The sequence below is a fragment of the Natator depressus genome, chromosome 22 (genome assembly GCF_965152275.1).
Source record: "Natator depressus isolate rNatDep1 chromosome 22, rNatDep2.hap1, whole genome shotgun sequence".
Classification (NCBI taxonomy): Eukaryota; Metazoa; Chordata; order Testudines; family Cheloniidae; genus Natator; species Natator depressus.
The window spans coordinates 11129771-11145135 of NC_134255.1; the positions used below are offsets into that span (position 1 = coordinate 11129771).

The 15365-nt window shown below is 39.7% G+C and overlaps 1 protein-coding gene across 3 annotated transcripts in view; it reads right to left on the bottom strand.

Annotated features, from left to right (window-relative positions):
• Window positions 1-12150, bottom strand: part of JHY (junctional cadherin complex regulator) — a 45971-nt gene extending 33821 nt beyond the window's left edge. For all 3 annotated transcript variants that reach the window (XM_074936716.1, XM_074936718.1, XM_074936717.1), the window contains exons 1-3: window positions 12034-12150; window positions 8066-8502; window positions 4613-5111 (exon numbers count right to left, since the gene is read on the bottom strand). In XM_074936716.1, coding sequence (XP_074792817.1) covers window positions 4613-5111; window positions 8066-8412 — 846 coding nt within the window. In that variant the 5' untranslated portion in view covers window positions 8413-8502; window positions 12034-12150. The remainder of the gene's footprint in view (window positions 1-4612; window positions 5112-8065; window positions 8503-12033) is intronic.
• Window positions 12151-15365: the final 3215 nt, after the last annotated feature.

Below are 15365 nucleotides of genomic sequence, written 5' to 3' on the forward strand. Positions count from 1 at the left end.
AAAAAGAACAAGGAGTACTTGTGGCACCTTAGAGACTAACAAATTTATTTGGGCATAAGCTTTTGTGGGCTAAACCCCCTTCATCAGATGCATGCAGTGGAATATACAGTAGGAAGATTATATATATACACTGAGAACATGAAAAAATGGGGGTTGCCATACCAACTCTAACGAGAGTAATCAATTAAGGTGGGCTATTATCAGCAGGAGAAAAAAAATTTGTAGTGATAATCAGGATGGCCCATTTCAAACAGTTGACAAGAAGGTGTGAGTAACAATAGGGGAAAAATTAGCATGAGGAAATAGTTTTTAGTTTGTGTAATGACTCATCCACTCCCAGTCTTTATTTAAGCCTAATTTAATGGTGTCCCATTTGCAAATTAATTCCAGTTCTGCAGTTCCTCACTGGAGTCTATTTTTGAAGTTTTGTTGTTGAAGAATTGCGACTTTTAGGTCTGAAATTGAGTGTCCAGAGAGGTTGAAGTGTTCTCCGACTGGTTTTTGAATGTTATAATTCTTGACGTCTGATTTGTGTCCATTTATTCTTTTGCGTACAGACTGTCTGGTTTGGCCAATGTACATGGCAGAGGGGCATTGCTGACACATGATGGCATATATCACATTGGTAGATGTGCAGGGGAATGAGCCGCTGATGGTGTGGCTGATGTGATTAGGTCCTACGATGATGTCCCTTGAATAGATATGTGGACAGAGTTGGCAACGGGCTTTGTTGCAAGGATAGGTTCCTGGGTTAGTGTTTTTGTTGTGTGGTGTGTGGTTGCTGGGGAGTATTTGCTTCAGGTTGTGGGTCTGTCTGTAAGCGAGGACTGGCCTGCCTCCCACGGTCTGTGAGAGTGAGGGATCGTCCTTCAGGATAGGTTGTAGATCCTTGATGATGTGCTGGAGAGGTTTTAGTTGGGGGCTGAAGGTGACGGCTAGTGGCGTTCTGTTACTTACTTTGTTGGGCCTGTCCTGTAGTAGGTGACTTCTGGGTACTCTTCTGGCTCTGTCAATCTGTTTCTTCACTACAGCAGGTGGGTATTGCAGTTTTTAGAATGCTTGATAGAGATCTTGTAGGTGTTTCAGAGAGGCACCTCTGATTCCTAGTCTGCTGACAATATTGATACTTATATTAAGGGCCTTATCGTCTGTGGCTTTGGGCCCAATGTACACCACAGTAAATAAAGAGTAACTCCACTGTAGTCAACGTAGTTACACTGTCGTAAAACAGGCATAAGTGAAGACCGAATCAAGGTTTTTGTTCCTTCTGTTGTAAAAACAGACCTTAACTCACACGAACAATCTAACCAGTGGTTTTTCCCTTTTTTTTCAGGGGTTTCCCTCCCATTGTTTTCAACCCTTCAAAGGCTCTGAGGTACAGCAAGGATGGCTGGATGCCACTCCTTTAGAGAATGTTAGACTTGTTCATTTATTTAGCCAGTGACAATCCACTGGAAAGTTATATGGCCCTCCCAGCTTGGCTAGAAATCACTGTAATTCATAATGGCTAATTCTCCTTCCACCTATTCTGAAATCTAAGATGATGCAGAGATACTGATTTTCATTATCTCTTTGACCTTAAAACCACAAATGTACCTGAATAGATATCTGATTATCTAAACTTTTAACTCCAGACTAAAAAACAAAACAAAACTTGACACAAACTCCAGTCATTCAGTTCAAAGAGAGAATTTTTGAATCATTACCTCAGCTCAGATACATCAATACATTCTCATCCAGTACTTTTCAATCTACTGATCAACCTGAAGGGGTCTATCTTTTCCGCTCCTGATACTCCACTCTCTTCATCTCACATCCCCATAATATCCACACAAGCAGTGTTTAGGTTGCACGCTCACCAGGGCAAGAGCTGTTTGGAAAGCCCCAGGCACATTTTGGATGTTGCTGTTATAAAAACAACAACATTCCTTAAACTGACATGGCCTCACAAACTCAGTCCATCTGGGATTCATTATTTTGACATTTTTGGATCATTTGTTTTTCAGGTGGATGTGTTTTAAAGAACAGGCTTTTTCTCTCTTTTGTTTTTTCCTGCATTTTAGGGTACTCAGTGATATTGCAAGGCACACAAAATGCCAGATTCTGCTTTGTCACAACCATGTAAATCCAGAGTAATTCCACGGAATCATGATTTTAACTGTGGACAGAGCCTGGCCCACAATGTCTTGTCCCAAAAGTGGATATTTTTAACTACCTCTATCTTTCTAGTCCATGTATCTCCTAAAGAAAACGCCTAACATGACAATAAATAAAAGAATGATGACTGCTCATTAGCCTAATCATGGTGGGCTCATTTACTTTGTGCCTGCCTTGTTATCCCTAATCTGTTATTTAGGGGCTCCAATTCTGCACTGTATTGCTCATGCATGGAGCCCGACTGAAGTCAAAGGGAGTCTGCATAGGCACATGGCTCTGCGCACATGTGGACACACACACACATTATTGCAGGATCAGGGCTTTAGATTGTAAACTCTTTGACATAACAAGACATAGTCCCTGCACCAATGTTCAGCCACTAGTGTAATTAAATCCCAATCCCTGATTAGGACCTCCAGGCGCTACCACAATAATACCAATACTACTTACTAATAATATGTAATGCTAGGCATAGCCTACAAATATATTTTCAGAATTTCGAAATGGTAGATAAAAGATCAACATAAACTTTAATTAGCCTTAATCTAAATTAATAATTTTTGCCATCAACTGAATTATAGATGGAAAAACAAGTGCTCTTAATATCTCTTCTAGCAAAGAGCTTGTCCACTATTCCACTGTTGTAATACATACAGCAGGTGCCCTCTAGTGTTTCCATCAGCTGTTCATTAGCCTCGTAGAATGGTACATAATTTACTATGGAAGGTCTCACTAGCCAGCTTTGTCAGAGAAATCTGTGGTATAACTCAACAGTGTAACTTTTTATGTTGTAACTTCCATTTTCGCATTAATCTATGCAGTGTAGTTGCAGCCGTGTCTGACCCAGGACATTAGAGAGACAAGGTGGGTGAGGTAATATCTTTTACTAGCTTTGTGTGGCTTTCAAGCTTGTCTCTCTCACCAACAGAAGTTGGTCCAATAAAAGATATTCCCTCACCCACCTTATCTTGCTAATCTTCACATTATGTAACATATGGATAGTGCTGTATTGCATTGTAGTCCAGTACATTTAACCAACATTTTCAAAAGTATCCCCTAATGTTGGCTGTTTCAATTTTGAGAACAGAACTTGAGAAAACTAGGCCCTTCATTTCTAAGGGATTGGAGTACCAGCAGCTTCCACTGATTTAAAATAGAATTATAAATGCTCAGGAAACCTGAAAATCAAGCTTGAGGTGTCTGTTTGGACACACAAAATCTGGCCCCTCCACAGTTAGCAGATACTCTTGGAAAAATGTGGGCCTAAATGTCACTGAGTAAATGTGTGAATGCATCCACCCAGACTGCACCGTATCTATATTGTATGCAGCTTGAAAAATCAGAGAAAAGGATATAAATTGTATTTTTATTGTGATCAGAGCAATTGGAAAGTTGCAAATGCAAACTTTTTATACTGTTAATGGGATCAGTTTTTTTGATTCTCTCAAAACTATTGTATTATCAGCGTTCTACCATTAGAAGTCATTTTTCTTTCATGCTGCAACACTGCTGTTGTCCACCCATAAGGAGACAAGTGCATACATTATTAGAAGAGCACACAATGGACAAAATCAGGTAAGCTAAGCCAAACACCTCCAGTGCAGAACAAAATGTATCAATTAATAAGATGTGATGAAGAATCGAATCAAGTAAGATGGATAACTTTATCACTTTATTACCAAGTAAAATCAAGAGTTATAAAAAATAGATTTCAACATTTTGCATGAAGCTTACAAATAGTTCTGGGCTCATTACCCAAGAGACCACCTCTCCCCTTCTGTTCTGTCAGAGCAGTTGAGATTCTCGAGGGCAATGCGGTCACTGGTCCCCGGAACTTGCTTTTCAAGACTGACCGCAGGGCATTCTCAGCTGACAGCCCTTGCTACTGGGAACTTGCTCCCAAGACATATAATCCTGAGTCTGGTAACCATCAAAGAACAGGTTTTTAGCTAATGTACCTAATGTAATCAATTAGCATTGGCACAAAACATTTTTTTGTCCAAATCAGGGCATGGATTTGAGTCCTCCATTGGGATGCCTCTAAAATTCAAGTCCTGCCCTCAGCTGTATAGATGAGCTTGGAGAAAATGGCATGAGCAACCTCTTTCCTACCTACTGTTCAACTGAATACTAAGAGTGAGGCGTGGCTTCTGCACCGACAGCAGGTGACATAGCCAGCTTTCTAGAAGCCATAGCACAACTGGGGGCCATTGAAAAGCTACAGCTGGGAATATGAACACCACAGAACACTATCATCCTATCAAGGGCAAGGAAGATACACAGCCCAAATGGTTTCTTTCATCAGTTGTGCTATGGAGAAACATGTGATTGACAGAAAAGCCAGGAATCACTCTGCAAAACCAAGAGATTTAGTAGGTGTGCCCCTTTAATCAGTGACCCATCCACTTAGTTCATAACCTGTCAGGAGATGTTCTAAATACAATGCATTACCCACCTGCCCTTGATGAACTTCCTCTCGCTGTCGACTGTGCCAATGAAGATAAGAATCCTGTTTCTGTGTAGCTAATCCCAAAGTAAGTTTATTTTTTTCCACAAAGTCTTTTTTTGCTCTCTGTTGCTGAACTTCTACAGATCGAGGAGAAAAAACATCACTGTATGTACTGGAACTGTGTTTGTATTGACAATCATCTGCTGATAGGTCTCCTTTTGTATGCAATCTAAAAGGTGCACTGCTTATCCCAACAGGTTGATCATCAAGGCTTAACAATTCTGTATCAAATGCAGAAGATATATTCTGTCTTTCTACCAGCTGGTTATTTTCCTCTAAGATGTGCTTGGAAGGGAGGTAAAATGAGTCCTGAGAGGAGCCCTGTGGGATTTTCTCAGCAAGGCGGTGTCTTCTATTCACTTCAGAAAATTTTGGTTCCTCTTTATTGCTCTTCCAGTTGGGATTGTATCTTAGGTTACAGTATCTGTCCGTAGGTTGCTGCTTGCTATGAAAACCAGCAAAGAAATATTAACATTTTAAAAAGAGAAACACCATTCAGCACTTTGAATAAGTTATATCTAACCAATTTAATATTCCGGCCTTTGCCCACACTTGTGTATACCTTGACACATGTGAGAAGTTCTACTGAGTTTAATGAGACCATTTGTGTGTAAAGTTTCTCATGTATGAGACCATTTTTAGGATTAGGGCTCCAACAGTTACACTGAACTTGAGCCAAAGATCCACGAAGAGCACATTCTTAATCTTTAATTTTAATTGGCATTAAGTGCTAATTAGGCTTAAAACTATCATATCTGACCAAGGAATACAACATTTTCCTTATAAAAATTCATCATGGCACTTACAGGGGGGAGAGGGGAGGGGGAGGGGGAGGAACACCCAGAAAATGCAATTATAAAAATGCAACAACTACCTTTTTCAACTGTCCAGTAAAATTTCATTAAGAGGGCATAAATTATAAAATGCCATCATTATGGTTTATCTTCCACACAAAATTCCAGTCACTCCCCAGAGACTCTGCTCTCTGAGGAAAAGTGATATTCCAATTAACATTGGTCCCTCGTGAGTACTGGTTACCTAAGAGGGAACAGCCAATAGATTTTTATGGTATTATCTCCATTCATTGCCATGCAATGCCAAGATAGGTCCTTTGCTATTTTAATAGAGCTTTCCCAAAAGTCTTTTGTGTAGAATACAGATTGTAGCTGAGATGAAAGAGGAACACAACTATGTCATGCATCCATGTGAAAAAGCCCCAGACCAGAAAAGAAATTTAAAGAGAGAGAGAGAGAGGAGTAATCTAAAGTGTTGATCAGCAGTATCTTAACTGGCATATATGAACCACATTTTAGGGACAGTTGTCCACAAAGTGGGTTTTTCAACAGTGTCTTAAGAAGTCAGGCACCCAACTCTTACTGGCTTTCAAGCCATGGTTACAATCATCCTATTGGCCTGCTGAACTCTATAAAATCTGTAACAATTAACTTTTAAAGCATCTACTCAACATTTATTAACACTTTCTAAACTAGTTACAAATGTACTTTAATATAAAGTGTGATCTAAATAACAAATAGAATCTAGTTCTATATTGATGTTTTTTGTTTCAGAGAAGTGTCGGTGACCTGATATACTTTGTACTTGAGATAAGTGTTTCAATTCCTGACAATTTATACCAATGAAGTAACAGCAGTCTTAAAACATTATCATTATTCATAAATGTAAATCATATGCAAGAATAAATGCCTATTTTGAAACAACATAAGCACAGAAATATGTAATATTCTACTAAAAACAATCACTCAAATAACAAAATACGATTCCAAAGACGCCTATTGTGTTGAAATGTGTGCACAGCGGCTTGATTGTATTATGTTGTCCAGGTCACCACACTGGAACAAAATGAGTATGAAGAGCTCCTTCATCTCTAATCATCTGTAGACAAAACACACACCTCTTATTCCTCCCCCTGATTTGATATAAAGGTTAGATGGACTCTGTATTCAACACTTCTGTTGATGAGCAGACAACAGATGCAGGGTTTCCTCTTCAAACTCCTAGGTTAGTAATGGATGTAGAGAGGAGGTTTCAAATGCATATACTATCATATTTGCTCCAGTTAATGGACTGTATTTGAGTACTTACTGTGACAACTTCAAACAAAATAAAATAAAATTTCCATTTAACGAAGAGCCTCATATTCAGCATAGTATTCAGTCAAAAAATTACTAAAATTAGAGCATGTTTCTAGCACAATTAACATCCTTTGCACTGGCAATAAAATGTTCAGTAACTGGCCATTTTGCCTGTTGAGGAGGTGAATAAAAGCACGCTATTAATCATTTAGCCTTCATTTGTTTGCCACTTTATTTTAAGTAGACAGTTAAATTGAAATGGCACATTATTATTGCTTCAGGTTTAATTTAATTCTCTTAAACTCAACAATTATTCCCAATTTATACAGCATTAAACCTTTGATGAATATGACAGCATATTCAATTTTATTTTATGTATAAAGTTAATGCTTTTGTAAGAATGTGTGAGGATGACAGACAGTCTGCTGGAATTTTTAATTTTGCATTTATACAGTTACTGGATAAAAATGCATCTATTCAGCCCTCCGGTTTTTTTAATATTGTTTTAAACATAAGTTTTCTAATATAAGTGCAGCTAACCAAAGTGATTAAAAATCACTATCTGAATGTAACAGTGAAACATGCATTTCTTAAATTATTTAGAAAGATGCCGCATCCTATCAAGTGCATAGAAAAGGACAACAGTCACCAACTATCAGTTTTGAACAAGTATCCAGTGCGTTATGATAAGTGCTTTAAGGCTTGATCCAAAGGCCACTCAAGTTAGTGGGACTCCTTCCACTGACTTAAGTGGGCTTTGGATAAAGCTCATAGAGAAGAATGGATGTCTATTTTTATTGGGCTTATACCAGCAGAAAATTGTATCACTCAGCTGTACTGGCTGGCACTGTGGGTGAACAGAGGCAAGGCTCTGCTCATTTCCCCACACCTCCCTGCCCACCTACTTTGAGGGCAAGTAAGTGAGTATGAAGCACCCACCTATTTTTGCACTCCCAGAACCAATGTCTAGGTAGCTTATATATGGGTGTAAGGCAGGTTCTGACTTCCCCTTACTTTCCTGAATGGGAGTGTAGTCAGTGCAAGCTACAACCTAGCCCTCAGTGAACAAAGAATGGCTGCTCTCCCTTCTTTTCTAAAGCAACAAAGTTGTACAGCACAGTACATTTCAAAACACATCGCCCTACATTCACATTAAGGCCTGGTCTAAATACAGTCTTTGTGCCAATGAACTATTTCTATTAGGTGTAAGTTACATTTATGCCCACTTTAATGCACTACCCAAATGGCTTAGAAAGGACTTAGGACAAGAACAGTCAGCTATCATAGCTAAAAATATATTCCTTACCTTTCATTATTATGGTTCTGTTTTCCATAATCTTTTCCATTTGAAAACTGTACTTTGTCATAATTTGCTCCTTCTGATTCATTCAGACTTTTCTCCTCCAGACTATCTTCATCTAAGCTGTCATTCTCCAGCTCATCAGAAGACTGGCCTACCAGTACTTCATTTTCACAAATCCATTTTTGAAGTTCTAACTGATATTGTATCTCTTGAGTAAGGCTTTCAGAATCAGACTCCTGAGAGTCATGCAGACTTGGATGCCAGTTGCCTTCACTTAAAGATGGTCCTTTTAAATTAGTATGATGATCATGTGGCTGGATTAATACTCTTTTAGATAAGCTATTATTCATGTTGCAAACATGTAGAAAGGAAAGAGTGGAAAAATATGATTCAGATATGAAGAATTCATTCCGTATTTTCTGCTGCAGTGTAGATCAGACCTGTATTTAGGAAATATGAGACTAAATGTAAACAAACAATTTGTTCACTGAAATAGTCAATAACAGTTATGTTTGTTAAATATTTAGATAAGTCCTATCAAATTATTTACACAGTCAGTAGCATTGTGGGCAGACTCAGAATTTGATCCTGCAAAGCTGATGCACTCCTTTATTTATAAATACTTCAGGGAGCGTGTCTGCCACTCACACTCAGTAGTATTTTGTTCAATAAGAAATCAATGACACTAAGGCCCTAATAATGCCAACACTTAACCACATGTGGTTAACTTTACTATTGTTAATTGTCCCATTTAAAATCCCAGGACTACCCCTGGTAGTAAAGTTAAGCATGAGTCAAGTGTTCACAAGATTAGGGCCTAACTGTGTAGTAAATTACTACTCAGCATGCGTAAGCGTGGCAAAATAGGTCCTTTAATCATTATAAAAAATGGCAGTGACAATTTACTTAACCCTACAACAATAAATCTGTTTATACATATTATCAGGGAAATAAAGATAAGGCAACAGATTTTAGTTGCAAGATTCCAAGGGATGGTGTTCTATCATATGTTGGACATCAGTGATCTTATTTACACGCTGTTGGATAGCTATAGCTATATCCCTCTAGATATAAACCCAGGACAAAGAATATTTACTTACAAAAATATATTGACAAGTTTTTTTTCATATTTATGTTAACAGACAATCCATGTGCAATCACTTTATATACATAAGGAATCAAATGGCTGAGTTAAAACACAAGAGTGTCAGCATCTGAAAATAGGAAACTTTTGTTGACATTTTAGTGCCATTTTCTTTCGTAATAGGTTACAGTAGCAGGGGAGTGCTTGATGCAGCAGGAAGAAAGTCTGTTTGTGTTAAAAATGATTATTTATATAACATAAGTTTAATTTTAATGTATGGGTATATGAAACCACGTGTCATGCATGTCACTGCATCAATTTTTAGTTTTCCAGAGGCAACACTTCTTATGGCATAAAATTGTTGCTCTTCATCATGCCTTTTATTAACACACTGATGGATATCTATAACTGTCCTTTCTCTGGCATGGATCATACTATATGTAATAGCAGATCTATGTTGGGAGATTATGCGTACATTGTGGGCTAAGAAGTAATGAATCAACTAGTCTGTATAGATTTTTAAACTGATAGCTATGCTTCAGTTTTAACATAAAGTGGGGCTTGAAATATCCATTCACCCACTCAATGATGAGTAAGAAACTTTCTTTGATGAGCTGCAGGATTTAACCCATCAATTTCTACAGAAATTAAGAATTCATTTTTAAAGTTTCTAGCTCTTAACAGTTGTGAAGACAACCTTACAAATGCAAACTAATGAAAGCAAGGGTGGTCCAGTGGATAGGGCAAGTATTGGGAGACTTGGATTCTGCTGCTAGCTCTGCCACTGAATCGGTGTGTCACTGGGCAAATTATTTCACCTATCTGTGCCTTAGTTACCTCATCTGTGAAATGAGGATGACAGTGATCTACCTTTGTAAAGTATATTGCATGTTCAAAGAGACAGCACTTTAATAATTAGCACTTTTTGACCATAGATTTCAGACAGCCATTTCCATTGTTTCTCTTGCTGTACCTATTTTCTCAAAGTAGCAGCAAAGTAAAATTTACAAATCTGGTCAGTTTTGTTGCTTCTGTTCAGAACATTGTGGGCAACAGTGAAACTTTCAAAAATCAAGTCAATTTCAATCTACTACCACTGTATAGAAAATCTACTAGTATCAGCAAAAGGAGACACTAGAGCTATTCATAGAGGAGGTGGTGACTCAAAAAAAAGAAAGAAAAAAAGACACTGATTTAACTTAAGAAGTGAATTAAAATGATTTTAGTTAAATAGGTGCAAACCCTATGTGAACATGGTTATTTTGGTTTAAGAGTGGGGGTTTTTTAGTTTATATTATGTCAGTTGAGAACCGGTTGAAGATAAAATAAAATAAACTGCTCTTAAACTGAAATAAGAATGGCCTCACAGGTATTTGCACCACTTTAGCTAAACTGATTTAAAACAGGGTTAAATTACACCAGTGAAACGTTGTGTAGTTCAGGTGTCAGATGCAAACAGCCAGAGGCTGAAACAAAAAGTGAAAGCTCTGAGCAGGGTTTGGTAACAGTACCATAAAAGCACTTTGCCTGCTTCCCAGCAGCTAGGCATGAGGTGGAGGTGAGTCATATATCTATATTAATCTAGTTTGATTTTTTTTAAAGTATTTTAAGGAAGTTTAGATGACCAGTTTAATGGGATTTGCCTAACACCTCAGGCTCTGTTGAAAATCCCAGCTCAAATTTTTCTAATGCACTCTGGTTAGGAGGTGTCAAGTATATTTTTCAAAAATTCAGGTAAAAATTGAGGAAGGAGAAAACAAATATCATCTATCAAACTGGGTTTCTGACTCTGTTCTTCGTAAGTTTTCAGTGCAGAGACGATAATCTTAAAAAAAATCCTCCATTAAACAGCCATAATTTCTACCTGCATTTTAGATTTTAAGGTCAAGGAGTTGTGTTATTATTTGAGCCTCAAGCTAAATATCCGTTACAATTAAGGAAACACCCATCCTTACAGGAATCTTGTCACTTGGGGTGGAGTGCAGGGACATTTTGCATGGAGACACCTGGACAGAGGTTATGTAAACTCCTGGCAGGTTGGGAAAGGGAGTGCAATGGTTGTGGTGATGGTGGGAAGTGTACGAACAGTTGCAGCCCTTTGGATGGTGTTTTGCAACTCCTCTAAGGAGGGTCTGTAATCCTTCCTAAATCCCGCTCCTGGACAGTGGTGTTGCATTGTAAAACAGCACTCGCCACCCTTTCATTACTGGTTAATACACACTGTGAGGAGCAAATCTGAAAAGAACAAGAAACTGAACAGTAGATATGTGCTACCCCGCTACTCCCTCCTCCCATAATCTGCTCATTATCCCCCCAGTCCTCTCACCCCGTGCCCATCCTCTCCCAGACCTCTTCCCCCACCCTCCAAATCCTCTCGGCCCTCTCCCTTTTACCCCTCCCCCAGTCTTCTCAGTCCCTCCCCAAATCCTCTCTGTCCCTCCCTTCTACCCCTGCCCCAGTCCGCTCTCCCCCACCCCCTCAATCCTCTCCCCACCCCCCAAATCCTCTCTGCCCCTCCCTTCTACTCCTCCCCCAGTCCTCTCTCCCCCACCCCCCAAATCCTCTCCCCACCCCCCAAATCCTCTCTGCCCCTCCCTTCTACTCCTCCCCCAGTCCTCTCTCCCCCACCCCCCAAATCCTCTCTGCCCCTCTCATCCCACCCCATCCCCTCTCCCCCTCGCAGTCCTCTCACTCCACCCTCCCAAATCTTCACTGCCCCTCCCTTCTATCCCTCCCCCAAAACCTCTCCTCCCCACCCCGCAAATCCTCCCTTCTACCCCTGCCCCAGTCCTCTCCCCCTCCCATCCCCCCAGTCCTCTCTGCCCCTCAGCCCGCGCCCATCCCTTCTACCCCTCCCCCAGTCCTTTCAACCCCCCCCCTCACTGACCCTGCAGAGCAGCCTCCCCACCAGCCACGGTGCGCCACGAGCTATTCCCGAACCCGCTCTCCGCAACCCCGGCTGCGCGGCTCGCGTCCGGTCACCATGGCGGCGGTACACAGACGCAAAACCCCGCCTCCAATTGCACCTACCAACCGGCTGAATGGGACAGCCCCTCCTCCAACGTCCCCCGCCGGTCGGTGTGGTACCTTCCAGCCTGGGTGAGCTCTCCCCTGGCCCAGTGCTGAGGATGGGGTGGTGGCTGCAGGGCAGAGGGAGATGGGGGCCAGGGAGGAGGAAAGAGGGAAGGGGAAAAGAGGAGTTGATGGGGGAGGAGGGGAGAGAAGAAGGAATAAGAAAGGAAGGAGAGAAAAAAGGGGAGAAGCCCATCTAAAATGTAAATCCCTTCAAGCCCTGCTCCACCCTCTCTGCCCGTGTCCCCTGCTCCCGCCACCGGATCGGTGTCATTCTCCTGTCCAACCTACCTCTGTCAAACGGGGACAATGTGACTGAGCTCCTTGCTAGAGCACTTTGAGATCTTGTCATGCAAAGCGCTATATAGGAACGAGGTATCATTCAGTGACCTGGGGTGAAATAGACCTCAGATGTTAGGATCAACGTGACAATTTTTCTTGTTGCGGGTCCTCCAGTTGCCATTTTCTTCAAATGAATAGGAGACCATCAGGCCTGAACTTGTTCTCACACCAGGTTTGAGCTGAGTTGCTCCTGACTTACAACAATTGCAACACCAGATTCAGGTCCATAGAACCTGATCTAATTCCTAGGAAGTCAGTGGAAAGACTCTCTTTGACTTTTAATGGAAGTTTTACTGGGCCAATAGTCCCCAAGCAAACCAGTTTTTTTCACATGGGATGAGAGCTGTTTCAGACCATTCACTTAAATACAGTTGGACTGTATTCTGCTATTGGTCTGAGTTTAACCTCTGATGTCAAAGCCAATACAGGACCATTTTCCTTACCCAAGAAACCATGTGATGCACTCTCAGAATGATTAAAATTAGTAGTTAAAGTTAGTATTCTTTGTGTGTAAAATATTTAGCAGGATCTAAAAGCATAACAGGCTATATATGCTTCTGCAGCCTTGGATTTTACAGAGTATAGGCTTATTATTTTCAAATGGAGGAACCCCCCCCCACACACACACACAACACAGCAACAGGCCTAAACATTAATGATAGCAAATTTGCACATGAATGGAATACAGGAAACAGGAGAAAAGGCTCCTCTCTTAGATGGTACACTATTGTAAAAATAGAATTACATTTCAATAAGATCAAAACCCCATTAAGAATATGGTAAATTACCATTACTTTAGATGTGATCTGTAATAGGAGATTATGTTGTTGGGTTAGATTAGTGGGCCCATTAGTTCAAATCTGCTGATACTTAGTTCATGTAATTAGAATGATGTGGTACTATATGCATATTATAATTTACTTTCACTGCATGGATCTAATGGTATTGTGGACAGCTAAGGTGTTGGTGCTATCAAAGTGATTTAGAGTCAAGCTTTTGGATGAATGATCTAGATTTAGTTTTGTTACATGTTACATTACTACGCAACCCACCCTTTATAACAAAGACAAGAACAACGGCTCTGAAGTAGCACCATCCTCTGGGGTCCCCATGTTGCTTGTTTAGGTCACGCACATGCTTAACTTCAGTTATGTAAATAGTTTCATTGAGTTAAATGGTTCTCATGTGAGTAAAGTTAATTATGTGCATGAGTGTTTCCTAAACTTGTAAACTCTTTCAGTCAGGGGCCATGCCTTTTGTTGTCTTGTACAGTGTTGGTGCTTAAAAATAATAAAAGCAGGGGAACAATTAAAATATGATAAAGTTCAAACAAGCCCCAATGTCATGGTTTATTAATACATCCATTGCTGACTACTTGATGGGTTACTGCAACACACTGGAGTAGTCCAGAGCCTGCCTCCTTAAACAATTGGATTATTAAAGTGTGAGATGTCCGAGCCATTTTAAAGCTGATGAATGCTAAACATAACTGGTATGCCAGTTACATAGCTACTTGGCCCTTATTTGTTCAATATGTTGAAGATGATCCAGGGGTAAAGCAATCAAATACTTTTCATCTGAGGATAGTGCCAAATCAATATTTCTTGATGGATTTGACTTGGTTTATTTGTTGTAGGATGTGATATGGTAGCGTTCCCCTTATTTTTACCTAGTTAGTACTTTTAGCTTTTCTGTGTACTTATCACTGTACCTGTTTTATTGGTATGTATGTACTGAGGCACTACCAAACTATTCTTTAAAAAGAAGAAAGACATTAAGTTTGTACATTAACACTTAAGTTTGGTTTATTAAAAAAGTCACTCTGAATAGCCAACTGTTATCTTAAGAGAAGCAACCAAAAGGTTCACCAACGAAACCCATGAACTATTAAAATGGCAGCATTTGAGCACTGCTACGAAGCATGCTATAAGCATGTCTGATACAAGCCAGGGGGGAAAGTACAAAACTGATACACCAACAATTGCAGCTAGAAACAAAACTTCAATTAAAAGTATCCTTAATCTTCCAAGACAGAAGCATGGAATATCCGTACTGTATCTATTTAGGCTCTCAGATGGTCTCCATCAGAACTGTGGTGTCTAAATGCCTAAAGTGCTAGTCTACTTTAAATAAAGGAAATAAACATTTTTACAATAATGACAAACCATATAGAGTTAAAGTGCATTCACTTGAAATTTTAAAATGTAAAGGAACTAAGAATACTTAAAATAGACTGACACATTTATTTGAGCATAAGCTTTCGTGAGCTACAGTGAGCTGTAGCTCACGAAAGCTTATGCTCAAATAAATTTGTTAGTCTCTAAGGTGCCACAAATACTCCTTTTCTTTTTGCGAATACAGACTAACACGGCTGCTACTCTGAAACCTAAAATAGACTGCTGTTTCAAGGCCTCGTACCAACACTGTCTGATCTTGCAGTCTTTTCTACACATAGAACTATCCTTGAAGTTAAAGGGGTACTGTGTGCTAATGGAACTGGAAGATCAGGATTTGAAATTTTATTAGTTATGAAACATTTTTTCACAAACACCTGGCTTCACCATTACAGAGCATTTTACAAACTAAGTTTACAAACAATCAGTTGTTTATGCTCTTTCACGGTTTTGTTTAAATATTAAACAATTCAAGTCTGATTGTTAAACCAATATTAAAACTTGCTGGAAACTGGTAGTCTTTTACACTGGAGTCCACACACCTCGTGTCAAATGTGAAGTCATCTTCCAGTATTAAAATCATATTACTGCTAACAGTAATGGCAGTGACATCTACGGTTAGTCAAAAGTC